This window comes from Enoplosus armatus, chromosome 16 (genome assembly GCF_043641665.1).
Source record: "Enoplosus armatus isolate fEnoArm2 chromosome 16, fEnoArm2.hap1, whole genome shotgun sequence".
In the NCBI taxonomy this organism is placed as follows: Eukaryota; Metazoa; Chordata; class Actinopteri; order Centrarchiformes; family Enoplosidae; genus Enoplosus; species Enoplosus armatus.
The window spans coordinates 10,559,048-10,582,075 of NC_092195.1; the positions used below are offsets into that span (position 1 = coordinate 10,559,048).

The window sequence follows — 23,028 nt, forward strand, 5'->3', positions numbered from 1 at the left end:
CTCTTTCCGGTTCGAGTAGCAGCCATCTTGTTTCCCCTTGCTAGCTAAATAAAATAAATAATACGCTGAGCCGGACTTCACTTCGAACCCGTAAAACAAAGTGAGTAAGAAATTAAAATTCGTTTGTCTGTAGAACGTTTACAAGAAAGTAACCCGTGTTGGGTGGAAGTAGGGGCAATTACTTCGCTTCTTTTCATTTGCTGTTCTTGACCAATAGACGATTGTTTTGGAAGATGAACATAGGCGCCATTTCCCTCCCCGCTCTCTGAGGCGCTTATTGGTGGCCCGCCGAAGGGATCACGGGCGGTCAGGAAACTGATGTTTTGTGTCCACCATGTTGGCTCTTCTCTGAGTGATTGTCAGACGGACTGGCCATTTCTACTGGACCCCGAATGGCGTCAGTTGCAGAACGAACTTAGCCCTAAAAACCTTGATTGGTGGAATCTAGTCCGAGGTTTGATTGGTCTGAAGGACAGATCCAAACGTTGTCTTTATTGGTTAGACTGTTTCTTCCTAGCTTTGCAAAGCTTTGCAAACTTCCATTTGATGGCAGGACTCGTTGTCCAGTGATGATTAAAATTACTCACACTGCGGATGGTCACCTGTCCTGCACAACAGTCACCAGTGAGCGCATCTCCAGCAAGCTAACATTAACTTCACTAACGTCAGCACGAAGTCACGGCTAACAGTGACCACCATAACGTTAGCCGCTAGAGCTAACTGTGTGTGTTTAAGGTTGATGTCCTACATGTTTGATAGCCGATATGTCACACTGCATTTAAATATGTTAGTTTACTTAAGCGACCTTAGGCTCGTTGATAATTAAATACTTCCGTCTGCTACCCTGGGATGTGGTATGTGTTTCAATGTCTCCCGCTAGCCGCTTTGTTCATCTTAACTGGCTTATAATGTATACTGTAGCGACCTAGTTAAACATGCAACATCGTATTCAAGGCAAAGTTGCTGCAACGGTTACTCTCAGAGTAAACGCAATATGTAAATAGTAAATGTGTCCTTAATTTCTTACTCAGGTCAGTATAACTAACACTCCTGTTCTTGATAAAACTTAATGTATGTACCCTTTTATAAAGCTTAAATACTGAGAGAATGGCTTTAAATGCAGCCCCAATGTAAAAACATCACCTAATTTGAAGATATAGTTGTTGGAGTAGTTTGGATTTTGTCATCAATGATTAGAAAATAGACAATTTCCATCAGATTAAAGACGATGCCTTCACTCTTCTATGTCCCCAATGAATATAAGAAAGGTGCTTCAGCATTTCCTATTTGTTGCTTGCAGTGGAGACAAAGACTGTAGAGTTTAGTCTTCCAGCCTATCCTACAGCTTAGTTTACTGTATTAATCTAGAAGAGATATAGTAATGTTCTGTTCTTACTTTACTGTGCATGTTTAATCTAGTAGTTGCATTGTATTTAAATGACTGGATGGAGAGTCGGTCATAACCTGTGTCCAAGTCAGTCAGCTAACCATTTAGTCATGCAGGTGTGCATGTGTTTTTGCATGTTTGTGGGTGAATGAGTGGCTTGGCCTAGCCACCCTGAGGCTGCTGTGTGTTTATAAAACCCATAGTCTGGCTCGTGTATGTTTATCTCTAAACAGCATCAGTGAAAGCAAATATGTGCCTGCTACGGGCAGCACAGGTCATGGGAAGGTCTCATTTGTACGATGACCTTGCCAGGTGTCATTACTGAGGCATTTTGGGTAGCCAGAATACACCTACAAAGAGAACTGCTCTGGCATGGCTGCCATGCTGGAGAGATTAATCTTTGTGCAGCTCCACTCTAATCATTAACTGGATGGCTGTAGTACCTGCTCTAGTCCCCATGCTCCTCACAAAAATAGAAAAGGGAACATTTAGCTTTGTTTCTCTTGAGTCTCTATCTTGTTCTCTCGCCCTCTCTCCTCTTGTTCTACCCCTCCCATCCTGTGACAACTCTCCTCTCTGTCCTTCTCCATCCTTCCGGTTCCCCTCCCCCTCTAGGTTTTTCATTGATGGGGCAGGTTTGCTCTCTTTCTCTCTCTCTTAAGCTTGTCGTGTTCCTCACTACAGTCAGGATTTGCAGTAATATGCAGCATACAGCTTCAGATCATACCACCACCCTTTGCACAAGTTATAAGCAAAAGGCTACTCTGGCCACCACGCCGTCAGTTTCTGTCACTTCTAGATACTTTATTGTCTAAGCTTTATGAGTTTGCATATTAGGTACCTAAATGTGGAATTACTGATGTAGTCGGTGGTGCATTACCATGAGTTGTGCACATGAGCAGCAGTGTCCTGCTTTGGTGTTCTAAAGTAAAGGTTACTGTGTAGAAAGTATGTACATTAAACCGGTGGGAGTTAACAAGAAGGGCATTGTATGACATTGCTGATGTGGTTTTTGATGACGTTTTAATTGTGGAAGTTGCTGTGAGCATAGTTTTTTGGGGTCAAGACAACAATGTCTTTGTTTACAGACTTTCACCCATATCTCTTAAGACTTGTTTATCCACAAATAGAATCAAATGCACTCTTTGCCCCCCCCCCCCCCCCCCCCGGTTGCTCACCAGTCAGCTGATTCTTCTTCATTTTGTACAAAGGCTCTGCAACAATCTGTTTTGCAGATGTTAGTTTTTGTGTAAATTTGATTGACACCATAATTAGGGTTTCATTGGATTAAACTTGTGGTTGAGGTAAGTTGCTTAACTAAATGTTCCCATTAGTCATGAGAATTTGTTGAATAAAATCTAATTCAACTAATCCATATTCCAAGAGAATAATAACTGACCATGCATGTAGACAATTTGTGTACTCGGCTAGCATAGTACTAACAGTACAATGAATCTCATTATAACAAGTAGGCTAGTTAGAGGCTATATGTTTGCGCTGTGTGACTGTGAGCAAGGATGAATGAGAAAGCAAGGACAAAACGTGTATGTGTGTGTGGATGTGCATGTATACCTGTGCACACGTATGAGACAACGAGTCTGCCTCGTATGCTTTTGTACTTTAAATCATGTGGATGCAACATGCGGCATCCATTCTGGCACTTGTTCTAGCCAGTGAGGGCCAGCGTGGCTGCCTGCATCACTGTGTTGTCAGCCTGTAGCAGCAGAGAGGAGGCGGGGCGGAGGGAGACATTTAGTTTGACATTGTAAATAAGCGGAGAGCAGTTGTCAGAGAGCAGCCCGTGGAACCTTTCTCATCCGTCCAGCAGCAGCAGGAGAGGCAGGGACCGCCTGAGGACAAACAATGCCGAGGCAAGCCACCACTAGCACACCCTCACACACTCCCTGAGGAGCTTTGCACAACTTTATTTGCTCTTTTTCACCTATTTCCCCCTCTACTCTCTCTTCCTCTTTTCTTTTCCCTGACCCCTATCCTGCAGCTCAAGGTAACTTAGAGCAGGAAGTTGGCTGTCGGTAAAAGGGGGCTGGGCGGAGGAAAGGGGAGGAGCAGGGGATGTGTCAGGATTGATTGGCGCATGCAGCGTCCAATGGCGTAGAAGGACCTTGCTTTCTCATTGGTTGCAAGTGTCAGAGTGAGGTGGGAGCCGGGTGTGAGGCGGGGTTTGAGTATCATGTAGCATGCTAGATTGATTACTCTTGAATGTTAAAGGGGAAGGAGGCTAGAGATTTTTGTCTGTGTGTCGGGAGTGCCGCTGTACTGTTTGCCTGCTGTTGCGCTGTTGCCTGCTGCTGTGCTGGCTTTCTATTCCCTCTCGCCCTCTTCTCTGCGCCGGGCCAGGGGTCAGCTCAAAGACAAACGCACGGGTCACTGGTTAGAGAGAGGGAGAGGGGTGAGAGAGTAAAAAAGACAGAGAAAGAGAGAGGTCAGTAAGTTGAGGGGACTTGGTCAGAAGAGAAGCAGGAGAGACTGGGCTGTATGTTTAGGCAGGAGGAGGACGTTGGGGGGCTGCTGGAGGAGACGGGGCAATGTGTAAAGGGAGAGTGGAAGAGAGGAGGGGGGAGGGGTAGAAGAAGGGGGGCTTGCTCTTCTCTGTGTGTCCAGGCTGAGAGCCTTTTTAAAGCCGTCCAGTGGAGCCAGAGTGCCTTTTGTCTGTTGATACGATCAGGGGACTGGAGGAAGTGAAGGAGCTTGAGAGAGTTTTTCTGTCAACCTCTGTGCCTCCTCTTCCTGCTGCCGCTGCTGCTCTCAAGGAGACTTGAACAGGGCTATCTGTTTCCCTCTATTCTGCTCTGGTCCATAGGGCAGACTGTTCACCATGAAGGGCACAGGGTAAGTCTCACCGCTGAAAACACACGCACACAGAGAGAAGACCTGTCAAGTTGTTTAGCCTTTGAGTTTTCTGAATAAATTGTTCACCTCTGTTCACTTTCTGATGTCTCTCTCTCCATCACGCTCTGCAGTGATGAGACGGTATCTGTCCTTTACAGCCGTCCTCAATCCCCCTCCCTTTCCTGTCCTGTAGTACTCTCCTTGGAAGAGTGGAGTTGTGTGTTTTGTGTGTGTGTGTGTGTGTGTGTGTGTGTGTGTGTGTGTGTGTGTGTGTGTGTGTGTTTCTCATCTATGTCCTTCAGTACAACGTTGATGCTTTTTACAGAATGGACTGGTTTTAAAAACAACAAAACAAAAAAAAAAGATGTATTTTTTTCCATTCTTAAAGTAACAATGTAGAGTCTTTGGCTGTCACTTGTTGTGTTTTGACTTTGGACCACCATGTACACAGACAACACTTACTCAGTGCCCTTCTATTGACTGCATGCAAGTGCATGGCAGCCAGACTCTCTGCTCAGATGCACTTCACTGTCTTGGTGGTGTTGATATCCTCGGGGCCTGTGGCCGCAGTGGCTCGCGGTGCTGGTCCGGACCCCGCTTTCCCCCGGACGTCCTTGTTTACACGCTAGCGCCAGACAGTGACGCAGAGCTCAGAGGCAAAGATGGCATCCATGTTGAAAGGAGATTTTTTGTATATGGTGGACTCTGAGAGGATATCTCTCAGTGTTGTTGTCACTGTTGGTGTCAGGGGTCCCCAGGGGTGGAGGTGCAGCTGGTTGCAGTGACCTCAGGACCCCCCAGGCCCCCGCCCCGACAGTGCCAGACACCCAGATGGGACAGACTGTCAGCCTGTCAGCTTCAGGGGCAGAGGAGGCTAATAGTTTGATCTGATCTCTTTTGATGGAATCTTTGGAGGGCGCCTCTTCTCTCACTTGCCTCTGACTCCCTTTCTCTCCCCTCCCTTGCTCCCTAATTGAAAGTTTCCATTGGTGCCTTTGACAAAACAAAGTCCCGTTGGGGAAAGAGAGAGAGAGAGAGAGTGTGCGGGAGATTGAGAGAGGGAGACTAAAAATAACTCTTAAGTTGAAGCCCTTGCTGCCAAATCCAGGGTTGGCTGCTGTCTGCATGAGATTTGAATATCATTTGTACCCCGTACTGAACCATAGGCATACCTGGGGAAAGAAAAAGTAAACGAAACACGAAAACCACTTAGACATAGCTAGGGCTTTCAGCTTATCACTCAGGTGACCACAAACGGAGCGGAGCGTTCACTCTTTTGCCCTTGCCCCTGCCCCCTCCTGTGTTTTTACATGTGTACACTGTCACTAAAGACAGTGTGGGCAGCCAGGGGGAGTCAGCTGTGTTCCAGCTTGTAATATGCAGGTAGCTTTAGCCCTGCCTACTTTGACGCCAGAGACTGGGCCTAGCACTGGATGAAGGTCACAGGAATGTGAGATTGGCTCCCGCAGTCTCTCTGTCAGCAATGAGAAGGAAACATGTAGAGGGAGATGAGAGGACACAGCGGAAGCGAAACTCAAAGTAACAGCTAATATGTAGAGTATGTGATGTTTTTATTAAGCGTCTTAGAAAGTACACAGCCCGAACCACTGGGGTCACTTAAGTGCTGCAGTGAAAGTTGAAAAACCTGTCCTTTTCTATCCTCCCCCTCTCTCTCCCCTTCCCTCTTTCACTCTCTCTCTCTCTCTCTCTCTCTCTCTCTCTCTCTCTCTCTCTCTCTCTCTCTCTCTCTCTCTCTCTCTCTTCCCCCCCCCCCCCCCCCTCTCCCTCCTCCCTCTCTGGTTTCTCTCTCTCCTCTGTTGAATGACCTTGGGAGATCAGTGACTAGCACTTCCTGGAGTTGGCTTGAAGCAGAACCAAGGGCAAAGTTTGAAGGGCTGTTTGGTTGACTAGTTCGGTCCGGCCATGCCAAATGGATGTTGCACTGCCGGTCACAGCGAGCATGTCTGTCATTATAACCCCGTCTGTTCTTTTTTTAAATCACAAAATATTTGCACCAACATCTGTGAAAATGTTGCGTGTCCCAGTAGTTAATCTGTAATTCCTGGCTGGGAACTTCTTGTTTTTTGTTTTGCCTGAGTAGATCATTTACTCTGCATGCTGTAACCCTGCCAGTTTGTTTCTGTGTTGTACTTACGAGTGGGTTCAGCAAGGGGAACGCTTTAATAGTTTAGGATTTGTAAATACACCTTTTGATTTATGACCATCATTTAAAATAAATGTTTGTCACTATGATATATGTTACGTAGGCTGTGTTTATTCCATCGATAGGGGCATAGTAAATTGAAATAAAACTGACATACTGAATGTTAAAGGTAAAGATTGTCTGTGGTCCAATGATTATATCCTAGTTTATAGTCATGCATGTTGTGTAAACAGAGTTGCATTTGTTTTTCTGCTTAGGAGGCCAGTTAAATCTAGCAGACAAACCTTTAGTGACCTTCCTGCCAAACTGCCCATTGTGCATCATTGACAGTTTCACTCAGCAGCATGTGGAAAATTGACCTCTTGCTAAAGACATGTCAGTGTAGCAAAACAAAAATAGTTGGCACTGTAGCATACAAAAAGAAAATATCTTTCAGTTGATTTCATCATTTATAGTGAAACATAGTGGTAACTGGTATATGTTTGCTCTTTGTACAGCCTGATGTTTTAACTGTTAGTAACCATGAAGAGTAACAATGTGGAAGGCTACTTAAAGGTTATAGTATGGGGGAAAGAAATAATCAGTTTTTTCTTTTATTCCCTCCTCTTTGTCATCCCCTCCTTCTATCATATGTCAACACAATTTATGTTAATTTGCCCTTATCCATGTTGTATGCTAACAGCCATATTGACTGAACTATATTCTAAAAAACAATGTAATATGCAACTATTTACAGAACTGCAAAAAAACTGTAGTAGTGTTCTGGATTGTGATCGCAAAATTAGATTAATGAATTAATCAAATCAATTAAGTTTCTCTGTGACCTTATGGCAAATTATAATGCTCGCCACACATTTACACATTAATTTGGTACTGTATATACTCCTTTATTTCTGTGTGGGTCAGGTCCTCTCAGTGCACTTCAATGTGAAGTGTCAGCTCTGCTTCAGGGAAAGATCTGGGTTGAGATGAGTTCTTCTTCAGCACAATGACAATGTGATGCTGAAACACCTCAGGGAAGAGTTCACTCGTCTGCCTCTAAAAAAGCAGGTTGTCCTAAACTGCCATGCCTCATTACCTATCAACTACACAGCAAAATTAAACTCTATTTACACCAAACACCAGGTCATTAAGGGGGCAATTAACTGTAGGACATTTCACCTTAACCAAAGACCAATTCATTCATTTGCTCAACTGTACTCTTTTACAACGATGCCTAAGTGAGTTTGACACTGAAAACTTTGCCTCTTTGCCCTTTCCTTGCTCTTGTACTAATCTTAAAGAACAAATGAATAGGCATATGGCCAAGTGATATTATCTTGTTGTTTTTTCCCGGTCTTCTGCCTTTCTGCCTGCGCTGCTATCAGGTTTATTTGGACAGGAATTGAAGGCTCCTGTAAAGTGGTGTGATGTCAGAGTTGGAGCGAGTCGTTGATGCTGCTGTGAGTGGCCCCTTGATGTGACGTGCCAGTGAGCAAGAGAGGGAGGGAGGGAGGAATGAGAGAACGAGAGAGGAGAGATGCAGGACTGGGCTGGCAGAACAACATTAGCGCTGATTCAGCTGCTGCAAGCGGAGAAACATTGACTTTCTCAGAGAAGTTGGAAGAGGGGGATCAGGTGAAAGTAAGTAAGACAGAGCAAGAGAGAAACACACACCCACGAGTGACAGAGAGAGATGGGAAGTACTGGAGATGAGACAGGAAGAGAGATGTAGAGCAGCTGAAGGAGGAAGAGCAAGTTGCTGTGTTGGACAATGTCGACAAAGCACAGACATCACATTTGTCCTCAAAGACTCACACACACAGCAGAGTTCGTATGAAACCCAACACCGGCATCTCTCTGTCTCGATGACCTGATGAAGGACAACAGAACCGCAGGGAAGAGGAGAGGAGAGATGCACAGCGCAAAAAAACAAAACAAAACACAATGTTCCCTAATATAGCATACAGTAGCAGCTTAAACAACACAGCAGAGATTAGCTTGTCAGGTTCATTTCAACAGAATGATGCACAGTATTATCCAGACTAACAAGCTCACATGAAAGTACAATACATTCACAACATTTTTGGGCACTTTATTTAGAGCCACTTACAATGCTGACCAAGTATTAAAGAGTGAACTGGACTAACAAGCTCTAACAAATTCTTTAGTACAGATTTCCATGTAGCACTTCAAAGAATACTATAGGTTAGAGACCTGAAATACAGAAGCAAATAGTACTTATCACTACAGACAAAATAAGTCATCTTGACATTGGCTTTCTCTAGTTGTCTGTGTCAACCTCCAGACCTTTTACAACTTGTGTAACGTTGACATTTATTAGCTTTTGGGGAGTTTCAAAATTGATTTTCTTTGTGCAGTGTATAGCCCCACTCAGAGTGTTTGTTTGACTAGTCTAGACCCAGACCATAGAAGGTGTTGCAGAAGTCAGCAGAAGACATTATGTTCTGCACTTGTGTGCCAGATATCAGCGGGCTCCCACGCAAACTTTCCGTTGATGCAAAACCTTGGGAAATAGGGTAATATTGGTTTAATGTAGGTAGAACACACGAGCTAGCTGAAGGAGCAACGCTCAAGGGCATGTTGATACTTTGCCCTTCTCGTCTCTCTCACATACGTTGTTCTGTTTCTTTTTCCCCCTCTCACGCTTCAGCCTGTTTCTCGCCACACTTGCTTTCTCATTTCTTTTCACATATTGACTTCCCCTCTGCCCCCCCCCTCCCTCCGCCCTGCTGCTGCTGCTGTGGTTAGTGGTGGTGTATTTAGAAGGTCACAGGGTCAGAGAGAGGGGGTTGGGGTGTATATGTTTAATAACAGCTCTCTTTCTGTTTTAAGAGAAAAGGTACGGGTTTCAGAGAAGTGAGGTAGCGCAGAAGAAAGAGCTAGGGTGGCCTACGTGTTTTACTTATCTTTTTCATCAATTGAATCATTTGCTATTTTAACTCCTCTATCCTCCTGTGTTTCCTCTGGGCCACAGCGTTGTTACCATGGTAATTAGCCTGATGGTTGTCTGTAATGCTGTTAAATGAATTGCCTAATTATTGTTTCTTATCGAGCGACCAGTTGGAGAGAGACACACAAACTGGCAGACAGTACACACACAGATACACAAGGTTGTCTTGTTCAAAATGATCACAAAATCAAGTGCTGATGTGGGTGCTAAAATGCTACTTAGCTGGAAAAACAAATTGCTCTAGTTGCCCTTATTTTGTTCACCCTATTTGCATGGTTATGGCGCTGCAAATTACACAGGGGCCGTGAAAGAATTGGCAGAGGTCACTTCACCCATCAGGCAGAGGAGAAAAACTACAATTCCCATCAGTCATTCCTGCCCTGTGGAATGCTGGGATTGTTCTTGTGACTGCAGGATTTCAATCAACCTTGAAATGCAACTGGACACTGGAGCGTCAGTCAGAGAAGGGGAGACATTGTCAAGGTCAATCACTAGCCTGGCATGCCATAGCTACAAGCGGCCTGATTGATTTATATAAAGCCACCCCCCCTGCTGCCATTCTGTCTCATTGATTTAGGCTACTCTCGGTCGAAAACTGAATGACAGAACAGGATGTAGCAGTGCTTCTTCTATATTATTCAGTAACTTCCACAACTGCTGGAGAAGCAATCTTTCCTGTCAAAAATCAATCAGGTAAAGGGGCCTGCATTCTGAATTAGTGATTTATCTGTGTAAAATATTTACAACTGCACTTGAGTGGTATGAATAAAGGAGCTGACGTGGACCCAAAGTCAAAACAATCCCCTACAACACCGCTGTAACAAGGGAGACACTAGATGGAGTGTTGGAGTTGGAGTGAAAGGCTGTCTTTTGTTTTGTATTGGCCTGTCAGCTGGACCAGAGCTGGAGCCATTCATGCTTGTTGGCCCAGAGTGAGAAAAGAAAGAGAAGATAAAGAGGAGACCCCCCCTTCTCCTAACACTCTTTTTCTTTGTTCTGTCACGTCTCTCTCTTTCTCTCTGCGTCTCCCTCTTTCTGTCTTGTTTGACCCACATAGCTAGTTTGCACAGCAGTCTGACTGCGGCCCTGTCTGTCTCTTACCTCCCCCTGTTAAAGCCTTTGGCACTTTGTCTTAGCGCTGGATTAATGCTGAACTGGACAAGGCACTACCCCTCCCTCAGCAACACACACAAACACAACCCGTCTCTCTTGAGTAGCTCCACACACTCATCTCTTGTTCAGTCCCCCCCATGTTTCTTTTTCTTCTCCCTTCTGCCAAATCTTTTCACTGAGGTAGGGAGAAAAGGGAGAGAGTGAAAGAGTGCGATCCAGACACTCCAAGCTCTGCATGCTCAGACAGGCAGGCCAATATTCCCTCAGCAGATTCCTGGCATGCCATAGTAACCTGCTGGATCCTCTTTCAAACCGTCGGAGTCCTTATAGAAGCACGGGCTTTTATGTCTACATGCATGTGTGTGTAACAGTTGGTTTATTTCACTTTACAACTTCTGGATTTGGTATGCATGCACGTGTTTCTTACCTCAGGCCATCAGGCTTGTGAACACTGATCTTACCAGGGCCCACCCACTAAGTTCCTCATACTCATCATCTCATGCATACACTTACAAGTACAGATTGACATGACATATTTCTTTCAGATTTTCACATTTTATATATATTAAAAATACAAACATATATTAATATTATTGTAAATATTGTAATTATTGTGGTTGCTTTCTGTTCTATGTTCTGTGCTATCTCTGTGGGTATTTACATTTTAAATTTCACTGCACATCCTGCATGTGACAAATAAAGTTCTTGAATCTTTATGTGTTCACAATGTGCGTCCATTAAAAAACTGGAATGTAGTTGTTGTCGAGAGGTTTTTTTTCTCTAACACAAACACACATGCGTCTCCTAGATTTGTGGCTTCAGAGTTGTCCCCAGTGCGTGGGGTCACCAGCAGCGTTATGTGCTGAAGGTGATAGAACCATTCATAATAAAAAAAATAATATAATAATGAAAACATATGATCCACAGTCAGCACAGAATTTCCATTTGCTAGCGTTGTCTGGTGACACACTCGGGCTAGTAGACACTGAAACACTGAACATTCTTTCAGATCGAAACCGTGCTGCCTTAACTGTTTGGTCAAATTTAATGTGCAACCTGACTTACAGCTAGTTAGCTTCCCACATGCATTGCACTTTTCCTAGTCTTTAATAAAGTGAAGCCACACTTCTGTGGTCCATCTTTCACTCCTGTTGTGACGTTTGCCATGCATGCTTGTATCTAAACTGTTGCGTTGATGCAGGTGCAGATTTGTAGCCTTTGTTTGCAATAATAAAGGGTTATTGCATTAAGGAACCAATAAGCAGAACTGAAATTCTCATTGTTTAACGGGTACCTGGTTCTTGGCATTTTGGATTTGGAACCGATTTTCGGTTCCCAACCCTATTCATAACCTGGGAGTTTGCAGCCAGTCTGGTGGTGGGTACTTGGGCATGTCAACATCCCACAAGAACAAGAATAGAGGCCCTTTGGGGCTCTATTTTAGATTTCACTGTATTATAATTATAGGCTATGATAGGATAAGTGGTTCTGACACACGGGAAGAGCTCTGGGCAGCACAGGCCTTCTTTGGACGGACACTGTATCCTGTGTCCTGGACTCATGTCTTGTGACGATTCAGACACTTGTCATGTCTTTGTTTTTGTGTTTTCTAATAATTAACCTTTTGCTCCCACCTCTCTCCTCCCCTGTCATTCCTTGATGCAGCAGAGTAGAGGATGTCCGCAGATGCGTTTGGAGCCGGGGGCAGCGATGCGCAGCAAACCCTGCAGTCCTTCTGGCCTCGTGTCATGGAGGAGATCAGGAACCTGACTGTGGTACGCTATGTCCACTGAAACAGACAGACACACACATACCAGCCAAATTAACACTAAGATTCAATGGTTTTATATGGTTATAACATGCACTCTTGCAAATACTAAAGCACTTGAGCTCTATTCTGTGCCTTTAACTGACCACACATCTGTTCTTCTCAGAAGGATTTTCGCGTGCAGGAGTTGCCTCTGGCTCGAATCAAGAAAATCATGAAGCTGGATGAAGATGTCAAGGTAAGAGGACGGCCTAAATGATTAACAATTTTGAGAAAATAGATGGCGAGTATGTAGTTAAAGGAACCCCATAGCTCTAGCAGAATTCCTTTCATAAAACCCAGAAATTAAATCCACAACAAATGTGACCAAACCCATAAGAGCATATGACACATTTCCATGTTATGGTTGAAATTGGAAAAGCCACCTTCCTACTAAGCATACTGGTAATTTTGAATAACTGAGATAGGATTAAGGGAAAAAATAGGCGGCCAGTTTTTTTAAATACATTTCTGATTTTACTTTAATTTTTAGACAAAATTTGCATTATTTTAGTGCCTTAAAGCCTGACAGATAATGTTCTTTAATTTGGCGTGTGCATTCTATCAAGTTGTTGGTTTGTATCCTGTTGTGCTCAGACCACTCAGTGGCCGTGAATGGCCTGTTGGACTTATTTTATAATGGAAAAATATTATCAGCTCTTGTGCTTTCGTCAGTGTCTGTTGATAAGAAGTTCATTATTTATACCAAATGGGTTTACATCAAAACATATTAACAGTGTGTATACAGGAATAATCAAGCAACATTAAGTGAAATTGCAAAACTGATTATGTAGCAAGTAGCTGTTATTACCACTTTGTGAAGCACTGGCATTGTATCAATAAGAAGTAGTTGTATGTAACTGCTTTTGGCTCCACATTGCGGGGATTATAGCTGCTTGTCGACTTTTTAAAACATTCCACGTTGCTGCAATTGTGGTTTATATCGATCACCAACTGGGTAAAATACATTAACCATCTGAATTTTATTGGGCTTATTATAACTGAAATGCACTTTAAATACACCTTGATACCAATACTAATCTCTCAGATCGGTTAAGGATATACCATGGTTTTATCTCCCAACATTTGCCAGTTGCATTGAACTGGACAGTTGAGGCACAAGGAGGAGTGATTATTTTTTCCCCATTACACCAGATTATCAGCCTGGGCTGTTCATAGTCTCTAAAGACAAAGCCTTGGAACGTGTGTGTGCGTGTGTGGCTTGAATGTGTCGTGTCAAGAGCACTATCCCCTTAGTTAAGCAGCAGCTTAAAGAGGTAAAGAGATCAGGAGATCACTAACATATCTGAAGAGAGGACCCTTCTGTCCTGACACAGCAGCTTTCACTGCATGTGTATATGTGAGTGGTGTGATATCATTACAGTCCATCTTGTACATTTGAGCTTTACATTTATGTCCATATACTTAACTAATTATCGTGTGGCTTGGTCGGAGAGTTCAATGCCACTCGATGTGAAGAAGTGGAGCCTGAAGCTAAGCAATTTGCCATTTGCCACTAGAGGCCTGCAGACCAGTGATTTTTATCTGACTGTTGGGGACAAACAAAGGTTTGAAGGCAACTCACAACTGTAATGAAAATAATAGAAATGTGACATTCTCCTGCTAAGCAAGAATAGTTCTGTTTGCATAGTGTTTTGGGCTGATGCATTAGCATATATAAACGAATTATTATGTGGTCTTTTTAAGCAAATGAATGTATGTATTGCTTATTTGGCAGCACCCGTGAATGTAATGCAGCCATTTGTTACTCAGGTCCTGAGTGATTCATGTTTTAGCTGGTATGTGATTGATGTTTGATAGTCTGTGGGTGTATTTAACCAGGGTGTAACTCCATCTCCTCTGTACAGATGATCAGTGCAGAGGCTCCAGTCCTGTTTGCCAAGGCAGCTCAGATCTTCATCACAGAGCTCACCCTCAGAGCATGGATCCACACCGAGGACAACAAGAGACGCACGCTACAGGTCAGACTCACTCAAAGAGATGTGTGAACTCTGTTCTTGTCATCCTTTTTTTCACTCCTTCATATCTTCCTTGTATGACACATGTTTTACCTTGATCAGATCACGCTTCAGTTGAGGAAACCAATTGAACTGTCTGTCCTCTTACTCTCTTTCTGCCCTATTGGTTGGGAGTGTCACATCCGTCTTTTGTAATAATTGCACTTCCTCTTTCTTCCTTCTGTACATTTTTACCATCTTTTTCTCTTTAACGCCTCTCCCACACCCTTGCATCATTTGGCTGTCTTTTTGGTTTGTTGCTTTCTATTCACTGAGTGTCTGTGTGCATATACAAGCAGAGGCCCCATACCAGCATCCCCTTGAGGACGATCCCTCTGTTTAGTTCTTTCTCCCTCCATTGGCTTTGAAAGCAAAGCCAGGCGGGTGCCGTTGACCCACTTTTCCCTCCGGTGCCATTTTGCCTCCTCTGCTGTCCCAAAGTTGAATAAGATGGACTCACTCATCTCTGGAATGATGTGAAGCCGAGAACACGAGAGCGCTGATGGGAACAGTTGGGAAAATCAGCTTGTCTCACCTGGACGTCAGGAGGGGAAAACTCTGGAGCAGAACATGAAAGCCTTTAAGTCTACTTTATCCATTCACATACCTCTGAGAGATTAGCAGCCCATGGATATGTGTGTGTTTGCCAACGCAGGTAGAAAAAGAGACCAGAAAAAAAGAGCGTAATCACTCTCATCGCAGTTGGCCTTGGAGGAGTCTTAAATTGAACTACCTACTTTGGAAGTGTGTTCACTTTGCTGTTGTCTTGGCTTATCTTTGACCCGGAGTCTTTTTTTTTTTTGTTGCATGAAACTCTCCATTGTTAGAACTCTACGCTGCCATGCTTTAAATAGAAACTTAATTTACTGTGCAGGTTTACATGTTAATTACATTTTACACCACAGATGATGCATGAGGTACATGTGACGGTTGAATTCCTTGAATGTATGATTTTTCTTGTGCCTTTAGTGAGGGGAAAACGGTACCCTTCATTTCCACATGTTCGCACACACGCACGCAGAGCCCGAGTCCTATTGTGAAGAGGGCACGCCAGTTGGGGTCACCATAGCAACGCTCATCAATAGAACAAGTGTAGATGTGACCTGGTGTTACTAGATATTAATCAAGCTACTATAAATAGCCTCTAGTGCAGGGAGGGCCACAATGGGGGGTCCTGACAGCCAATATCCTGTGGAAAATTCCACAGAGACAGCACACTGCTGTGGATACAGGAAGGGGTATAGCAGCGGAGCATGTTCTCATGAGGGCAGGGAAGCATCATTCCTGTTCATTTCCACCCATCACACACACCCATGTTTATGATTGGGATGCTAGGGTGATTGTTTTTTATGAATCCGTTTTTTCATTATTGTTTAGTCTGTCTTTTTTCCTCATCTAATTCTTGATTCACTGTTTTGTCTAGAAAATGTAAAAAAATTGTGAAAAATGTCAGTCACAGTTTCACAGACCCTGAGGTGACACATCAAAGCTGCGTCTTTTGTCCAACCAACAGTCTAAAACCCAAAGATATTGATTTACATATATAGTTGCATAGAAGACTCTGGAGAAGCTGGAACAAGAAAATGTTTAGCATTTTTTGCTTGAAAAATGACCCAAATGATGAGTCAATTATTAAAATAGTCAAATAAATTTAACTAGTTGATTCAGCACTAAACTCCTCCTCTCTCCATTTGAGCTCAGTTATCAAAGCAAACACCTGTTACAGTACTACTGGGAACTTTATTTCAATTCCACAGTAGCCTCTTGTGTGGCTATTTTAGGAGAGTTGACCTTAGGCCTTGAGGCATGTTTATATATAGGTCGCTGCATGTATTGAATTAGCATAATTAAAGTCTGACATCATCGCTTGACCCTCTGTGTCTGTTGTGTATGTTTACAGAGGAACGACATTGCCATGGCAATAACAAAGTTTGACCAGTTTGACTTCCTGATTGACATCGTGCCTCGGGACGACCTGAAGCCACCTAAACGACAGGTAGGAAAGCACACACTGCCGGGATCATCTTATTACCCACACATGTATCCAATGTTTTTTGGGGGAAAATAATTTCCTTCCACATTAAAGTTGGTACAGGAAAAAGAGCTTATCATTTGTGTCTTCGTCTCATGTGCTTTTCATTGTTGGCAAGCTGGAGGTGCTGTAAACATCCTTGACTGGAAGCTGGGGTTTGGACAACGAGGGCTTTCAGTCGGATGTTTGCAGCATCTTGTTGCCTCCCACAACCAACAGTAACCCCAGCAATGATACTAGTTTGTACCATTAGTAACAGAAAAAGCACAACTTCATCAAGCATTTGAATATGTCAACTACCAGGGACCACTTCAATAAGGATAAAATCAAGTGCCTTTTCTTACAGAAAACGGCATATCACGTTGAAGTTTTGCTCAAGCAGGAGATTAATGCTCTGTATACAAATGTAGGATACCAGATGGAGGAATGGGATATTTAAATTCGTTGTCAAGTAGACGGTCTCCAGGCATGTAAACATCCTACACTCTCAGCTGTGTTGTCATGGAGCTGGGAGAGGGATGTTTACGCTTCTGGTGATGGACAAACCTCATCAAGATGAAGCCCTGCTCATTAGTTGGTTATGAAGCAGAATGACACAGGTCAGTCAGTGTTTGCTGGTCATTTGATTTGTAATAATTGTTAGAACTGGGTTCAAGTCCCCATGCAAGCAAGCATCTAACCTGCTGGACTGTGTTGAGTAAACTGAATCCCAACAAACTGTGACGCTGCACAAACTGTGGCTGACCCAGGAAGCGGACGGACACAGAGAGACCATTTGCATACTTAAATCAATAACTGTGCACATACGTTTTAGTGTTCCTATATTACAGTAGAGGCACACATGTTTGACACTGTATTTTTGTGTAAATAGTTCAGGTTGATCAGAATTAAAACATATCACCATGTCTAGCCTAGCATGCCTCCAGGCCTGCAGTCTATGGTATTGACCAGTATGGTGCTTGTAATGGATCTTATGTCCAGATTACATTACTCTTCCCCAGCCACATCCCATCAGTTATTTATCAGACCTGACCTCCTCTACCGTTACACCTGCAAAAATAATTCATGGAGATGTAATGGACTGATAGGCCTTCTTTGTGTGTGTGTGTGTGTGTGTGTGTGTGTGTGTGTGTGTGTGTGTGTGTGTGTGTGTGTGTTTGTGTTTGTGTGTCATTTTCAGGAGGAGATGCGTCAGTCAGTAGCTCCAGCAGAGCCGGTGCAGTACTACTTCACTCTGGCCCAGCAGCCTGGAGCTGTACAGGTGCAGGGCGCACAACAGGCCCAGCAGCCCGGCGCACAAACAGCCACGACCATCCAGCCTGGACAGATCATCATCGCACAGCCACAGCAAGGACAGGTACTACTAAGATAGGGTTTGCCATAAAGTACCTCACAGAGTGCAAATGACACACAAACATTTAAAGAAGCAACAACAAAATGAAACCACAGCTGGATATGAGGATTTCAGGCAATAATAAGGGCGATGTGGAGAAGTAAGTCAATAAGCGACTACAGCTGAGAGGCTTAACGTCCCCCACAGAAACACAAATTACCAGTTAATGAAGCCCGCACTGAACGTCATGCAAAATATAGTGTGTGTGTGTGTGTGTGTGTGTGTGTGTGTGTGTGTGTGTGTGTGTGTGTGTGTGTGTGTGTGTGTGTGTGTGTGTATGTGTAAAACACCTGAAAGATTACCGCTCCCAAGTAGTTTAAGTAACACATTCTACACTCAGTCCTGGGAATCATGCTGCATATGGCTTGTTGCTCTGTGTCATCACACCTGGCTTTATTGATATTAGCTGACATTCAGTAGCTGACCACTCTCCCACCAGCAGGAATACCTCAGAACACACCCAGCACAAATAACTACACAAATGCACACCCTCCTTCTGAAACCCTGCAGACTGAACATTTTACTAAACAGAATGTTCCCCTCTGTTATTTACTTGTATGAATTGTAATCGAAATAAAATATTTATAGACAAAAAAAAACTGATTGAAATTTCAGTCCCTGTCTATTTTTACTGTATCCGAGCCTAAATCATATAATACGCATTGTATATTTTATATTATCAATGGCTAGTCAAACTTTTCATTTATGTTTTGTTGTCTGAGTGTTTCTCATCCTTACTCGTGCTGTGTGTTTCAGTTACAGAGAAATGAGCTGAAAGAAACAAAAACTGGGGATCAGTAGTTGTTTTTTAATGCAGCCGAGTCCCTAGCACACACATACAAAAACACACACTGTTTCTCACACACACACTCACACACATATATTGGGGAGAGTGCGTTCCCCCTCTGGAGAACGTCCCCCTCAGTGTTTTCGAACGTCAGTAAGATAACAAACATGCGTATTTAGGGACACCTTTCAATTGTCTCGCTTTCTAATTATCTCATTCCTACTACTTTTGCTGTTAAGCCTTCTCTCTCCAGCTTGGTCTCTGCATGTAATGTAGCCGTGCTGCTGGACTGCTGTGGTGCTTCATGCTGCTTCAGCAGACTGCCTTTAGCTGAGCTGTCATACTCATTTAGACCTGGCCCGATTCACTAGCTCTGCTACTGCTGCAGTCCCCGCTGAGAGCAGGGAGGTCACAGTTTGACACTCACCTTACGTAGACTCCATTGTAGGCTATTTACGAGGTAGCACAAGGTGGCCCTTGAGGGAATAATATAATAATAACTGAAAGTTTTAAATTTCCCCCAAAATTTTTAACTGCTTTTGAGATTAAATATAATCTGGGGATCTTTGCATCTTCATCTCAGTCCCCCTGTCATTGCAACCCGGTTATTTAAATATTTTCCCCTCAGTTTTGCATTGAGTGTGAGAGGTATCTGTTTTGTCTACCAGCTTAATCACACTTTCCCTCTTGTCGGTATTCAAGTCACATCATAAGAATTTGCTGGTGTAAAACAGTTGGTTAGCTTGCCACTACCCATCAGGCACATGCCATGTTTGGTACAACAGATATGGGTCTATGGAGTGAAGTGTTGGCAGGAAAAGCTTTAGAATGAAGAAGACAAAGAAAAGATTTAGTGTGGGAAAAGATGATGGGCATAGATCTCAATTCATACCCTTTATTTATGTGTCTGTGTGCCCGTGTGCAAAGCTTGCAGTGTCACGAGTTGTCACTGTTGTACCAATTCTGTCATTTTTCTCTCAGGTCACCAACTCTCTCATAAGTACTTATGAAACCACAGTTGACATTACTTAAGCTGCTGCAAATGTCACTCTGATGTTGTCGCATTTTCAAAACCTGTCCAAACTCCACCATGATTTTTCTCTGACATTTCACCTCGGCTTCTTTATCATTCATGAACATGTCATTAAATGTCATTTGCTGCTTATATGTCACTGTTTGCTTCTCTTAACATTTAAGCTTTCTCCGCATACACACATGCTTACATTCATGTGTTCAGTTGTTGCAATCGCTGCTTTCTCACTGTGTGTCTTTCTCTCATTTTCTCATCCTATTCTGTCGGGCCATCAGATGCTGCAAGGTGCCACCATGCAGCAGTTACAGCAAGTGCAGGTGCAATCACAGGGCACACCCATCACGGTAAACACACATGCACACCTCCATTTTATATGTTCACTAACCACACACACACACACACACACACACACACACACACACACACAGGTTGCCCTGTAGCTGACTGCTGCCTACAAGCTCTGTCCTGTTCAGGTGACTGAGGTCTGTAGAGGCGACCGCAGCATGAGATCATGTGGCCTTTCCTAGATAGTGTGACAGACAGATGAGAAAGAGAGGACTCGAAACCTGCGTTGTCACCTTATGTCCCCACATCCATTGTACCTGCCTGATGACCTTTTAACAGACTTTTAAAATTAAAGGATACATAAGCGTCATGGAGCTGGTTAAAATCTTCCAGGGAAGTTAGTTATTTCCTGGTTCTTTGCTTTGTGTCATTCATAAACTACATACCTGTACCAGTTATTGTTCAACATCTAATGTGTTACCTCGGTCTTCTTCTGTCTGTCTCTCTTTCTTTCTTCTTCTATCTTTCTTTTTCTATCTTCTTTTCTCTCCATTAGAGTGCACCTGTGGCCATGCAGGTGGGTGAAGGCCAGCAGGTACAGATTGTCCAAGCTGCAGCCCAGGGTCAAGCTCAGGCAGCTCAAGCCCAAGGCCAGACCATGCAGGTCATGCAGCAGATCATCACCAACACAGGGGAGATCCAGCAAATTCCTGTAAGAAATGGTGTCGAGCTGAAAGAAAAAGTGATGGGAATTAGGGGAGGGATTGGTGATGAAGCTCAAACAGAGTCTGAAAAGGAGGGAATTGAATGAGACTCAGGTTAAAAGAGACAAAATGGCTGAAGTAGTTTTACAAAGTTAACAACTCACCAGAAGAAAGGGAATGATTCTCGTTGCTGTTGTCCAGAGTAGGAAAATGGCTGTGACCTCTGCGTTCCAATGACCTTTACTCTAAACCAAACTGTGTCTCCCCCTTGTGTTGGTTGAGTGCAGGTGCAGCTAAACACAGGCCAGCTACAATACATCCGTCTAGCCCAGCCTGTCTCCGGAGCACAAGTGGTCCAAGGACAGATTCAGACCCTCGCCAACGCCCAGCAGGTGATCACGACAGAAACAACCCTAGCATTCATAAAACAAGTCATCTGATATCCAAACATTTTCATTCTGATTCTGACATTTACACGTTGAACTTGTTTTGTTTTCAGCTCACACAGACAGAGGTACAGCAAGGACAGCAGCAGTTCAACCAGTTTACTGATGGACAGGTAACAAATGCATTAAATATATCCAATGTGTCAAAGCTGTAGCAGTGAGAGTGAGCGAAATATTGAATTTTGTATTCATTTGTATGAGCCAACAGAAAAGACAAAATGTGTCACAAATAAGAATTAGACAGAAATGTGATAATGAAATCATGAATAAAATTTCGAATACAATCAGATAAAAGATTTTATTGTAGAAACAACCTAAATAGCACCTTGTAACAAGTCTAAACTTGTCTAAAACCATGTAGTTGGATTGAAATTCATTCATCCTGTCTGTCTCTCTGTTTTACAGCAGTTGTATCAGATTCAGCAGGTGACGATGCCAGCAGGACAGGAGCTGACCCAACCAATGTTCATCCAGTCCACCAACCAGACAGCTGAGGCACAGGTTACGCAGGTCAGCACCGACTGAGCCCAACCAGGAGCCCTTTCTCCACACACACAACATGCATACCAGTCCATGTGATGTCAACAGATGCCACCGACTTCGACAAAGGACGCTTGATAACGTTGATTTTAAGCACTGCTCATTCAGACGAGGGACCTGAAATCTTGTAACATGCTTTTTTTGTAATAAATTTAGTACACTGGATTAAAAAAAACCAAAGGGACACCGATTTACTCTCTCAGAATCACATGTTAAGTTGCATCCATACTTTTTCACACACTTTTTGTATTTCTGTCACCCACATCTATAGAGAAAATATGCATCCACTGCCACGGTCCCTCTTCACAGACCAACTCTATTCTTTCTCTCTTCTCATGTCCAAATTTCAAGGATTTTGAAAACATAAAAAAGTGTGTGCTTTATTCCTGGCGCCTTCCTTTCTGCTCTGCATTTAGAAATGGTTGGGAAAGTGTCTTGTCTCTGTCTCCATGACCTGCTCCTGGCACATCTGTGGTTGAAGGCAACAATGGGATTCTTTGTTCGCCTCCTGCTTTCCTTCTGGGAAAACATGAGTTATACCCTCTATATTGTTTTTCATGTAGTTGATGGATGAAGTGAAGCCATATACCTCAGATATCACTTTTTACAGCAAGTCAATCTAAGGGATCTCGAGAAGAGGTGATAAGGTTCAATGATAATTTCATGTAGTTTCTCTTTTGTGTTGTTTCCCACATTGACGATGAAGCATGACTTTATGTTGTAAGGGCTTCAAACTGTATAGGTTAACTCTGTATGTGTGTGCGTGCTTCTATTTCAAGCACCCACACCACAGTCCTCTTTACTCTTCCATTTTGTTTCTTTTACTCTTCACCCCTCTGTCTTTAGAGCAGGGAATCTCATCTCTGCCTCTATGCAGTTTCACACAACCCTCTCTACCCGGGTGGTTTTGGAGTCTTGTGCCCTGGTTTAAGTCTCATGTACAAACTCATGACTCTATCTGGAGCAAAAAAAAAAACACCCTTTTTATAGAACTCTCCTTTTTTTCAATGCAAGTGTTTTTGTTTGGTTTGGAGATGATGTTTGGCCTCATATCTTCCCCATCACTTTTTGTACAGTAATGATTATTATCAATGTTATTATTATTGTTTTTGCATGTAGTTCAAACTGCCAGCATGACATGCAATAGATAGGTACAATTTTATTTTTGACGTTACTTTTTGTAAACAAACTTTGTTTGTGAGAAAAAATAAAAAACATAACTTGTCTAAGAGTAAAGTGTTTAATGTATTTTTGAGTGTGTGTCATCAAGTACTAATCTTTGTTTTCATTGTTTTATTTTAGGGGAATTAAGCACCTTATTGTGTGTGGATTGTAGACAGGGAGACAGGAGAGAAATGCAACAGCAAGTCACAGGTAGACACATCCCACCACATGAGCCCAAAATATCCTGTTTTTGTTTACCTTTTTTTATATTAACTTTTATCTACTAGGTATGAATCAAAGTGATGTCATAAGACAAAATGTATTTTAAATGTTCAAGATTCATTGTGGACAC

General features: G+C 43.1%; 1 protein-coding gene across 8 annotated transcripts; it reads left to right on the forward strand.

Moving 5' to 3' along the window:
* The first annotated feature begins 52 nt into the window (after nucleotides 1–52).
* nfyc (nuclear transcription factor Y, gamma) lies at nucleotides 53–22,748 on the forward strand. 8 transcript variants are annotated; one of them, XM_070921469.1, is made up of 11 exons: nucleotides 53–100; nucleotides 12,133–12,242; nucleotides 12,402–12,473; nucleotides 14,143–14,256; nucleotides 16,193–16,288; nucleotides 17,505–17,681; nucleotides 19,813–19,881; nucleotides 20,379–20,534; nucleotides 20,814–20,918; nucleotides 21,026–21,085; nucleotides 21,378–22,748. In XM_070921469.1, exons 2-11 carry the CDS (start codon nucleotides 12,144–12,146, stop codon nucleotides 21,495–21,497), a joined length of 1,068 nt encoding a protein of 355 aa, XP_070777570.1. In that variant the 5' UTR covers nucleotides 53–100; nucleotides 12,133–12,143; the 3' UTR covers nucleotides 21,498–22,748. The 8 variants fall into 8 exon arrangements, with proteins under 8 accessions (XP_070777570.1, XP_070777573.1, XP_070777569.1 ...); XM_070921472.1 differs by having other exon boundaries at nucleotides 12,405–12,473; XM_070921468.1 differs by lacking the exon at nucleotides 53–100 and adding an exon at nucleotides 4,023–4,237.
* Nucleotides 22,749–23,028: the final 280 nt, after the last annotated feature.

What these genes read in the sequence shown, in the direction of transcription:
- nfyc (XM_070921469.1), top strand. Translation starts at nt 12,144, where the DNA reads ATGTCCGCAGATGCGTTTGGAGCCGGGGGCAGCGATGCGCAGCAAACC. An exon ending in TGAAGCCACCTAAACGACAG is followed by an intron (nt 16,289 to 17,504) that starts GTAGGAAAGCAC and finishes TGTCATTTTCAG; the next exon opens with GAGGAGATGCGTCAGTCAGT. An exon ending in ACCAGTTTACTGATGGACAG is followed by an intron (nt 21,086 to 21,377) that starts GTAACAAATGCA and finishes TCTGTTTTACAG; the next exon opens with CAGTTGTATCAGATTCAGCA.